This window comes from Trichomycterus rosablanca, chromosome 18, assembly GCF_030014385.1.
Source record: "Trichomycterus rosablanca isolate fTriRos1 chromosome 18, fTriRos1.hap1, whole genome shotgun sequence".
Taxonomy (NCBI): Eukaryota; Metazoa; Chordata; class Actinopteri; order Siluriformes; family Trichomycteridae; genus Trichomycterus; species Trichomycterus rosablanca.
Window position 1 is genome coordinate 13,548,539 of NC_086005.1, and position 12,483 is coordinate 13,561,021.

A 12,483-nucleotide genomic window follows, 5' to 3' on the forward strand; every position below is an offset into this window, starting at 1 on the left:
TAAGTTTGAGATGTCTGTTCACAGGATTGGATAGACCGACAGGTAAAAATGTGTTTGTCTGACCAAGAGTCTGGTTCCACTTACACAGAAGTGTTAGGACAGTACCACAGCTCAAGAATCATGGCTTATCGCTGAGCCTCTATAGACCCGAGTGCCCTCATTTCTGTGTACTTCTTGTCTTCTTTTAGTATTTTAGCTAATTAGATCATTGCCAAATCCCGTTGCATATACCACCCCTGCACTGGTCGAAGAGACCTGAGACCATCACGTGCTTCCTCTGATATTTTTTAGAAGAAGAAGAAGAATGCCTTTATTACATACATACATACATACATACATACACACACACACACACATACACACACACACACACACACACACACACACACATATACACACACACACACACACACACACACACACACACATGTGCAGTACAATGAACCCCCATGAACACAATTAACTTGTTAGGAAGCTGGGGTCAGAGCGCAGGGTCAGCCATTGTACGGCACCCCTGGAGCAGAGAGAGTTAAGGGCCTTGCTCAAGGCCCAAACAGTGGCTGAATTGCAGTGCTGGGATTCGAACTCTCAACCTTTCAGTTGATAGCCAAAAGCTTTACCCACTAGGCTACCACTCTCCCTACAGTCGTTGGCAGCATCTTTTGAGAGAGATGCTATAAACTGCGCTCGACCAGCCAGAAGAGAACAGAATTGTACATTGAGAGCCAGTCAACGGCCAATTGTGCCCGCTTAGGCCAGGTCAATAGCTGGCACACCTGGGGTCCTAGAATTGAGCATCCTAACACATTAGGCTGTCTTTTAGATAGGTCTGGTCAAACTAGTTCTTTTTTATGGGCACAGATAAGTCAGCAGCTGCGATTATTAATAAAGAAGTCTAAGGCATTGCCACAAATTTAAAAGCCGTTCTAGAAATGCACTACCAACATACCACCAGATTAATAATCTTTATACGGCATGAATGTTTAATGTGACTCAGCAGAATTTTGTAATTTTTAAACAGTTTGGCACTTTGCTTAAGCATCCATGGGTCCACATATGGGCCTATCAGGTTCATAAAGGCATGTCTGCGAGATATCTCTCAATGGATGTCAGCTCATCATCTAAAACTTAATCCCAGCAAGACAGAGCTGTTACTTATTCCTGGAGATCAGTCTCTAACCCAAGACCTAGTCATCTCTCTTGATGACTCCCAGATCAGACCATCCTATAATGTAAGAAGCCTTGGTGGTGTCCTGGATAACCAGCTGTCCTTCTCTTTTCATGTAGCCAACATGACAAGATCGTGCCGTTTCCTCCGCTACAACATCAGGAAGATTCTGCCGTTTTTTTCTCCGTGGAAGCTACTCAGATTCTTGTCCAGTCACTTGTAATCTCACGGTTGGACTACTGCAACTTCCTCCTGGCAGGTGCTCCTATGTCCACTATTAAACTCTTGCAGTTTTTAACCAACCTAAATACTGCCACATCACCCCACTGCTGCATTCCATTCACTGGCATCCTGTAGCTGTACGCATTCAGTTTAAAACACTGATGCTCGCCTACAAAGCCAAAAATGGACCAGCTCCAAACTACCTTCGAGGTCTAATAAAACCCCGCTCTGTACCACGCAGCCACTAGTCTCGCTCGACTTGATCCTCCACCCAGAATTCGAAGAAGGCAAGCATCAAGGCTCTTCTCTGTACTTGCACCCAAGTGGTGGAACGCACTACCCTTGTCTGTCCGAACATCTAATTAAAAAACGATTAAAAACCCACCTCTTTACTGAGCACTTAAGCTGACATGTCATTCATTTCTTGCAAAAAAAAAACATTCTAACAGGGTTTCAGCAGATTTGTATTCTTGAACTGTTGTCTGCTTTAACTAGAGTAAGGTAACGTTCACTATGGAAGCACTTCTGTAAGTCGCTCTGGATAAGAGCGTCTGCTAAATGTCGAAAATGAAAATGTAAATAAAGGCTAAACCGAATATAATATTACATAGTACAGTGATCCAACATACAAAATCCTTCTACATATGGATGACTGAAAAGAAACATTTTGGAGTGGCCGGTCCTGTCTTAAACCCAATAAAGATGCTGTGGTAAGACTTAAAATGAGAACAGCATGTCTGATTTAAAGCCATTCTGCAAAAAAAAAAAGTGAGTAAAATTCCAACACAGCAAGTGAAAAACAAATATTCAGTTATAGTGTGTCAGCATCAGTCATTACAGCTATTAACTTAATATTTACAGGGGTGAAATTAAATTCAGCCTTATTAAAAAATAAGTACCAATTTCATCCATTCAGTAAGATAAACAAGCTGTAACATAAGGAACTGAAGGGGGCAATTACTTTTTCCACAGTTTGAATCTGTCTAATAATTAGATATTGTAAAAAAGTGATTCTGGCCTTCAATACACCTCGGACGAATAGGTTTCATAGCACAAAACAAAAAAAATAGACTGAAAACTCCTCTAAATCTTCATCCCCTTAGGGCGAGTAGAGTTCACTGACTCTGGTCCTATAACAGCATACCTTTTGGGTCATGCTGTGAACCGAATACACAACGATAGTTCATCCTCAGGGTTGAACAAAAGGCAGAGCTTTTCAAACAACCCCACATCTGCTCCAGGACGAGCATACAGTGCAAATCAACTCTGACCAGTGCCTCCATTCATCCACGTCAGGCATGAAACTAAGCAGGAGGACACCCAGGCAGCTTATTTACAAAGAGCCACTGGCATAACCCTCACCTTCCTGCTTCATTACACGGTAGTGACCTGGTCAGTCTCTCGCTGACCGCACTGGATACTGACCCTCCTCAGTCTTGGTCAAGAAAGAGCTGACCTCTTGTTCCTCTATGCCAAAATTGGCATGACAGTAGCCAGGACCATTTTATTGCACCACTCAAGACTAGATACTTCTCTACAGAAAGAGGGCAGCCCACCCACAGCCACCATTTAAACCACTTAAACCACCAACTGAGAAGCTAGAGAAGGAAAACCAGATCCAAAGTTCTGACAACAGCTATAAAACCCAACATGCATAACTGACTTAAAAGATAATGGAAGACTTACGCTTAAGTTTCTGTCCCAGATCTGGATGGTGCCGTCCTGGCAGCCTGCGGCGATGAGCTTGCCATCTCGGCTGTAGGTGCAGCAGGTGGGGGTGACTCTTTTCCCCTGCATGGAGCGAGGCTTGAATACAGACTTGTGCTTTTTGTCGTTGTTCAAGTCCCATGTCCGGACAGTTCTAATGAATAAAAGGTCAAAATACGGTCATGAAATGCATCCACAAAGACTTAAAAATATGCCAGCATTATATATTTAACCACATTTTTATTTGAAACTTCAAACTCATTAAATGTTTAGGCATTGTAATATAATCGCTGACTCATTTCTAATGAGTCACAAAGAACCACAGACTCACAGTCATATCAGGAATTGCTGGCTTTCTTGGTAAAAATGGTTTTGTGGTTAATAACTTTGGCTATTATGAGTGTAACTGAGTGTTTTACTGCTATGCCTCATGAGTTTAAAGAATCCAAAACAAGGAATCTGGGAGCAATTCTAAACTATAATATAGAATCTCTCCAGATCCTTTAGACTCATAGACTCTTGTTTTCAGCTTAACAGATTTTTATAAGGATTTAAACTGGAGGATAAGCAGGACTTAGTTAAGAATCTGCACTCAATAAACCTTTTTTATGAAGATCTGAGAGTCTGCAGAAGATCTGAGGTCCTGCTCGGACCACTTTTCAGTTTTGTGGCAGTAATATTTGCAATGCAAATCCAATGGTACTTAATGGAGTCCATAAAACCAAGTATGAAGTCTATAATACCAGACATAACAGCAGGCATAAGGTGGGTTTCTGACTATCAGTTCTGGTTTAAGTTTCAATAGAATCTATCAAACTCCAATGAATATGGGTATACAGTAGTAGACCCTTGCCTTACAAACGGTTTACCATACAAACATTTTGGGTTACAAACGATCTTTTTCAACTTAACGTACGAACAAATTTCGGATTACGAACCTAAATTCGCGAAACACGTGACATCACAAACAAGTTGACTCCAACCGTCTGTCTCTCTCTATATTATACTGTAAATATATATACAGTGCCTTGCAAAAGTTTTCAGCCCCCTTGAACTTTTCAACCTTTTGCCACATTTCAGGCTTTAAACATAAAGATATGAAATTGTAATTTTTTGTGAAGAATCAATAACAAGTGCGACACAATTGTGAAGTGGAACGAAATTTATTGGATATTTTAAACTTTTTTTAGAAATAAAAACCTGAAAAGTGGGGCGTGCAATATTATTCAGCCCCTTTACTTTCAGTGCAGCAAACTCACTCCAGAAGTTCAGTGAGGATCTCTGAATGATCCAATGTTGACCTAAATGACTGATGGTGATAAATAGAATCCACCTGTGTGTAATCAAGTCTCCGTATAAATGCACCTGCTCTGTGATAGTCTCAGAGTTCTGTTTAAAGCGCAGAGAGCATCATGAAGACCAAGAAACACACCAGGCAGGTCCGAGATACTGTTGTGGAGAAGTTTAAAGCCGAATTTGGATACAAAAAGATTTCCCAAGCTTTAAACATCTCAAGGAGCACTGTGCAAGCGATCATATTGAAATGGAAGGAGTATCAGACCACTGCAAATCTACCAAGACCCGGCCGTCCCTCTAAACTTTCAGCTCAAACAAGGAGAAGACTGATCAGAGATGCAGCCAAGAGGCCCATGATCACTCTGAATGAACTGCAGAGATCTACAGCTGAGGTGGGAGACTCTGTCCATAGGACACAATCAGTCGTACACTGCACAAATCTGGCCTTTATGGAAGAGTGGCAAGAAGAAAGCCATTTCTCAAAGATATCTATAAAAAGTCACCTGGGAGACACACCAAGCATGTGGAAGAAGGTGCTCTGGTCAGATGAAACCAAAATCGAACTTTTTGGCCACAATGCAAAACGTTATGTTTGGCATAAAAGCAACACAGCTCATCACCCTGAACACACCATCCCCACTGTCAAACATGGTGGTGGCAGCATCATGGTTTGGGCCTGCTTTTCTTCAGCAGGGACAGGGAAGATGGTTAAAATTGATGGGAAGATGGATGGAGCCAAATACAGGACCATTCTGGAAGAAAACCTGTTGCAGTCTGCAAAAGACCTGAGACTGGGACGGTGATTTATCTTCCAACAAGACAATGATCCAAAACATAAAGCAAAATCTACAATGGAATGGTTCACAAATAAACTTATCCAGGTGAAAATGGCCAAGTCAAAGTCCAGACCTGAATCCCATCGAGAATCTGTGGAAAGAGCTGAAAACTGCTGTTCACAAACGCTCTCCATCCAACCTCACTGAGCTCGAGCTGTTTTGCAAGGAAGAATGGGCAAAAATGTCAGTATCTCGATGTGCAAAACTGATAGAGACATACCCCAAGCGACTTGCAGCTGTAATCGCAGCAAAAGGTGGCGCTACAAAGTATTAACGCAAGGGGGCTGAATAATATTGCACGCCCCACTTTTCAGTTTTTTATTTCTAAAAAAAGTTTAAAATATCCAATAAATTTCGTTCCATTTCACGATTGTGTCCCGCTTGTTGTTGATTCTTCACAAAAAATTACAATTTCATATCTTTATGTTTAAAGCCTGAAATGTGGCAAAAGGTTGAAAAGTTCAAGGGGGCTGAATACTTTTGCAAGGCACTGTATATATACAGTGGTGTGAAAAAGTGTTTGCCCCCTTCCTGATTTTCAGTTTTTTTGCATGTTTGTCACACTTAAGTGTTTAACTAGTAGTCATATATATATATACACACACACATACATACAGCGGGGGAAATAAGTATTGAATACATTAAGTTATGTTTAATTAAGTGGAATGACACAGGAAAAAAGTATTGAACACATGAAGAAAAGGAGGTGCAAAAAGGCATGGAAATCCAAAGCATATTTAAAAAGCAATCCTGCCCCTTCAGTGCAAATTAATATTAGCTGGTTTAGTCCTAATTGATGGCCTATCAAAACAGTTTCTCATCACCAAGTTGTGTCACACAAGAAGCATCTGTTGATGGGTAAGAGCAAAGAGCTCTCTCAAGACCTTCACAACCTTATTGTTGCAAAACATACTGATGGTATTGGTTACAGACGTATTTTTAAACTTCTGAATGTTCCAGTGAGCACCGTTAGAGCCATTATTCAGAAGCAGAAAGAACATCATTTTACCATAAACCGGCCATGACCAGGTGCTCCTCGCAAGATTTCTGAAAGAGGAGTCAAAAGAATAATCAGAAGAGTTGTCCAAGAGTCAAGGACCACTCATGGAGAGCTTCAGAAAGACCTGGAATTAGCAGATACTGTTGTCACAAAGAAACAATGAGTAATGCACTTAACCACCATGGCCTCTATGCACGCTCACCGCGCAAGACTCCATTGCTGTAGAAAAAGCTTGTTTAATGTTTGCTGCACAACATTTGGGCAAGCCTATGAAATACTGGGAAAATATAGTCTGGTCAAATAAGACCAAAATTTTACTCTTTGGGTTTCATAGCACACACCATGTTTGGAGGAGAAATGAAACCCCAATAACACCATACCAACAGTGAAGTTTGGAGGTGGGAACATCATGGTAAGGGGCTGTTTCTCAGCATATGGTGCTGGCAGACTTAATTTAATTAAAGAAAGGATGAATGGAGAAATGTACCGAGACATTCTTGATAAGAATCTGCTGCCATCTACCAGGATGCTGAAGATGAAACAAGGGTGGACATTTCAACTAGACAATGATCCCAAACACACAGCCAAGGAAACTCTCAAGTGGTTTCAGAGAAAGAAAATAAAGCTGCTAGAATGTCCTAGTCAATCACCCGACTTGAATCTAATTGAAAATCTATGGAAAGAACTGAAGATCAGAGTTCATAGAAGACACCCCCCCCCAAAACCTTCATGATTTGAAGACAGTTTGTCTGGAAGAATGGGCCAAAAATACACCTGAACAATGCATGCAACTAATTTTTTCTATACAGAAGGCATCTTGAAGCTGTTCTTACCAACAAAGGCTTTTTCTTCTATGTATTAAAAGAAATTTCAGTGAGTGTGTTCAATACTTTTTCCCTGTGTCATTCCACTTTATTAAACATAACTTAATTTATGGATTTATTTGTTTTGACTGCTTTATATGTGTGGATTATTTGGGTTGTTACCAACATCTGGTGAAAATTTAATGTCAATAGTCCCATCAGAAATATATTTACTGAGAAAAATGTTAATGCGTTCAATACTTATTTCCCCCGCTATATACGTATATATATATATATATATATATATATATATATATATATATATATATATAGCGGGGGAAATAAGTATTGAACGCATTAACATTTTTCTCATTTTCTCATTTATGCTGAGCACTGTATATGTATATATATATATATATATATATATATATATATATATATATATATATATATATATATTTACTGAGAAAAATGTTAATGCGTTCAAATACTTATTTCCCCCGCTATATATATACAGTGTATCACAAAAGTGAGTACACCCCTCACATTTCTGCAAATATTTCATTATATCTTTTCATGGGACAACACTATAGACATGAAACTTGGATATAACTTAGAGTAGTCAGTGTACAGCTTGTATAGCAGTGTAGATTTACTGTCTTCTGAAAATAACTCAACACACAGCCATTAATGTCTAAATAGCTGGCAACATAAGTGAGTACACCCCACAGTGAACATGTCCAAATTGTGCCCAAATGTGTCGTTGTCCCTCCCTGGTGTCATGTGTCAAGGTCCCAGGTGTAAATGGGGAGCAGGGCTGTTAAATTTGGTGTTTTGGGTACAATTCTCTCATACTGGCCACTGGATATTCAACATGGCACCTCATGGCAAAGAACTCTCTGAGGATGTGAGAAATAGAATTGTTGCTCTCCACAAAGATGGCCTGGGCTATAAGAAGATTGCTAATACCCTGAAACTTAGCTACAGCATGGTGGCAGAGGTCATACAGCGGTTTTCCAGGACAGGTTCCACTCGGAACAGGCTTCGCCAGGGTCGACCAAAGAAGTTGAGTCCACGTGTTCGGCGTCATATCCAGAGGTTGGCTTTAAAAAATAGACACATGAGTGCTGCCAGCATTGCTGCAGAGGTTGAAGACGTGGGAGGTCAGCCTGTCAGTGCTCAGACCATACACTGCACACTGCATCAACTCGGTCTGCATGGTCGTCACCCCAGAAGGAAGCTGACGCACAAGAAAGCCAGCAAACAGTTTGCTGAAGACAAGCAGTCCAAGAACATGGATTACTGGAATGCCCTGTGGTCTGACGAGACCAAGATAAACTTGTTTGGCTCAGATGGTGTCCAGCATGTGTGGCGGCGCCCTGGTGAGAAGTACCAAGACAACTGTATCTTGCCTACAGTCAAGCATGGTGGTGGTAGCATCATGGTCTTGGGCTGCATGAGTGTTGCTGGCACTGGGGAGCTGCAGTTCATTGAGGGAAACATGAATTCCAACATGTACTGTGACATTCTGAAACAGAGCATGATCCCCTCCCTTCGAAAACTGGATAATCCTTTTCCAACAGGATAACGACCCCAAACACAACCTCCAAGATGACAACTGCCTTGCTGAGGAAGCTGAAGGTAAAGGTGATGGACTAAACCCAGTTGAGCACCTGTGGCGCATCCTCAAGTGGAAGGTGGAGGAGTTCAAGGTGTCTAACATCCACCAGCTCCATGATGTCATCATGGAGGAGTGGAAGAGGATTCCAGTAGCAACCTGTGCAGCTCTGGTGAATTCCATGCCCAGGAGGGTTAAGGCAGTGCTGGATAATAATGGTGCTCACACAAAATATTGACACTTCGGGCACAATTTGGACATGTTCACTGTGGGGTGTACTCACTTATGTTGCCAGCCATTTAGACATTAATGGCTGTGTGTTGAGTTATTTTCAGAAGACAGTAAATCCACACTGTTATACAAGTTGTACACTGACTACTCTAAGTTATATCCAAGTTTTATTTCTATAGTGTTGTCCCATGAAAAGATATAATGAAATATTTGCAGAAATGTGAGGGGTGTACTCACTTTTGTGATACACTGTATATATATATATATACGTATATAGCGGGGGAAATAAGTATTGAACGCATTAACATTTTTCTCAGTAAATATATATACATATATACTGTATATATATATATATACAGTGAGCAAACATTCGGACAGTGGACGGTGTTTTCCGGTGATTTCTTTCATATTTTGTACAATTCAATATTAAAATGTCCCCAGAGAAGGTGAAGACTACAAAATACAAGACTTCAAAACACATCACTTATCAAATAAATAAGGAAATAATAGAGAAATATGAGTGTGATTGTTGTTTCTGGTAGATACATTTTATTAAAAAAAAGAAGGAAATGTATTATGGTGTATGGTACAGCACACGTACTGTACATGTGATGTGTGGTTTTTATGTACAGTACTACAGTGTATTGTTTATTATTGTTTATTACAGGAATGTCTATTCTATAATTTAAGATTTAAGGGAATATATACTTGTATTTATAACAAAACAGTGATAGCTCAGTGTATCACAAAACAGTGATAGCCAGTGATAGCTCAGTGGTTAAGGTACTGGACTAGTAAACAGAAGGTTCCCGGTTCAAGCCCCGCTACCATCAAGTTGCCACTGTTGGGTCCCTGAGCAAGGCCCTTAACCCTCAGTTGCTCATCGTGTTCCACTCATTGTGTAAGTCGCTTTGGATAAAAGCGTCTGCTAAATGCTGAAAATGTAAATGTAAAAACAGACCATTTAAGACATTAGAAAGGTTAGGTAAGGGGGTGGTTTAAGAGGTCTGGCATGGATTAATTATATTTACATTATTTCTTATGGGAAAAATAGGTTTAACTATAGTACATTTTGACTTAAGAACAGCCCTTCGGAACCAATTAAATTCGTAAGTCAAGGGTCCACTGTAGTCTAATTGCAGAATGGACGACTTGGTGGTTTAATCACAATAAATGACTTTCTATATCAATAATTTTGGACCTGAATCTATATTGGTCATACTACTACGTGGATACAATTGTGTCATGTCTTAGTATCAGATCTAACACCACTATTCTCAGCTCAGACTCCATGCGGCTCAAATATTCTGTCAACAAAGAAGAGTAATAAAAAAAGAAAAGAGAGTTCCAAAGAGGATGGTAGATCAGCATTACATGCATATTCGAGTTTCCATGAAATTCCAATTTTCTTCTTTACATCTGTTAAACGCATTGCAGATGTTGGGGGAGGACGGGAGAGAGAAAAAAAAATAGCAAGAAATAAAAACACAACAGCCGTATGCATATCTCAGTGCTGGGGAGCTGAAAAAAAAGGCTAAAAGAGCAACGTAATGCAATTCCCAGATAACAGCTTTACAGTGTAGAACGATGACATACCTGATGTGCCTGGGTTATGAGACTGCCAAGATGCAAACAAGCAAAAAGGAAATTTAGCATTCAAAAAGGAAGGTAGTGTCTGTAGGGTTCTATATAGGTAAGACCATTTGGGAGAAGAAGTACTGACATGATGGAAAGGGTACATAGACAAACCCAAGGCACGTGGAGGACAAGACTGCAAAGCTGTATGGGTCACAGTTATCACAGAGCAGTGATGACAGGCAAAGAGACTTAAAGATCTCACTTTCTTCACTCAAACCCTGGTTGGCTGATACCTTTCTCCAATACTAGGTTAAATTCATATCACTAAGGGACTTTTATCTAATGCAGGAAAGAGGAGGAACAAAAGAGGAAGGGGTGACGAGAGTTCATGGTTAGTCAGCCTGTTTAAACATGGGCCACACCAAGCAGACAGGAACGCCTGGTGTCAGATCAGCGTGTCCAAGTATTTCCCCATCCTGTTTGCTGTCTGCTTTAACTAGCTATAATCTAAGGTCAGAAGGTCCTGGAAGCACTATAAACACAAGGACAGCCATGATAGCAGCCAGGGATGCATTCCAGCACAGCTATATTGTCATCATACCAGTGGAAGTAAACGTCCAGAGTCTAAGTCCATATAAGACTGATGGGTCTTCACCAAATGGGTTTCGTGATATTACATACCTGTCAATTGGCTATAAAAAGTCAAACAATAGTCCAAGGCACCCAGGTGGCGCAGCGGGATATTCCGCTAGCACACGAATGCTGAGATTCTGAACTCCTCGAATCGAAACTCGCCATTGCCACCGATCGACTGGGCGCCACCAGGTGGGAATAATTGGCAGTGCTTACAGCATTGGCCCCGTATCTGCAGGGTAGGGGCTGGACCATATGTGGGTGGGTTGGTCTTCATACGCTGTGTAAGGACCCTGATTGGCAGAAGAGACGCCTGTGCAGAATGCAGGGGCGAGAAGACGAGGGCTGTGCATGTGTCGGAAGAGGCGTGTACAGTGACGTGCTCTCCTCGGATGCAATCTGGTATCCCTTAACAGCGGAAGACGAATTGAGTGAGCTATATCAGGAGGAAAACGGGGAGAAAATGCATTAAAAAAAAAACAATAGTCCAAACAGGCCAAATCTTAATGTAAAACTACTGTAGTTCCGCAGACTTCCAGTTCAAGCGTCATGAAATTGAGAATTCACTAACATTACCAAAAATGTCCATCAGTAATCACTAGGAGCAGTGGTGGCTCTTTAAGTTTAGGTGCTTACCAGTTGACTAAAAGACTAAGATGTCTTAGCACCACCAAATTGGCATTGAACCATCCTCTCATCTGCTTAGAAAGGTCTCTAAATTGTATTGTATGGGCTGGGTGGCTATATGAACACAGGGCTGATCCGTATATGAACTCGCTTCGTGCAGGTGAAAAGATGGGGGCCGAAGGGGGCGTGTGTCAGTTCGCTCTCCTCAATCGGGGCAGGGGTCAGCACCAGTAGAGAGGGAGCATAACGCAACTGGGTAAAAATTGGACACGTTAAAAATCGAGAGAAAAGGGGAAATGCAAAAAACAGATCGTTGCCAGTACCCCATACTTGCCTGAACTGTATTCCAAGTTGAAATTCCATTATAAGCGTCTACAGAAGGAATCAGTGTAAAATGGACAGTATTACTTTTGCTGTGCAAGATCACTGGGAATCATGGGCTGACACTGTAGCAAAGTATCCTCGAAAAGACAAGTTGTGAGTCTCCTGAGACAGCAGACATGGCTGAACGTTACTGTGACAAATGGCTCCACCTGTCCCATCTGAGTCACCCCTGAGCTGTTTACACAGGACCCTCCTGCACATAGAACAGTCCTTGCCAGAAACAACTGGAAAGACTTCAATGGAGTCCCTATATTTTAATTTAAGGGCTGTAACTTATAGGAAAAGCAAGTATTTTTTTCACTTGGTTGTCCTGGGACAAGCTGCTCATATTGTTCCTCTAAAGTTTGTAGGATTGGCTAAAGTGTCTGGTCCAGTGCAAG

General features: G+C 41.1%; 1 protein-coding gene across 1 annotated transcript in view; it reads right to left on the bottom strand.

The window, feature by feature from the left end:
* The window catches only part of LOC134332493 (WD repeat-containing protein 70), an 86,284-nt gene that overhangs the window by 47,949 nt on the left and 25,852 nt on the right, over window positions 1-12,483 (bottom strand). The window contains exon 10 of the mRNA XM_063014157.1: window positions 3,077-3,251. Within this exon, the coding sequence (XP_062870227.1) occupies window positions 3,077-3,251 (175 nt within the window). The remainder of the gene's footprint in view (window positions 1-3,076; window positions 3,252-12,483) is intronic.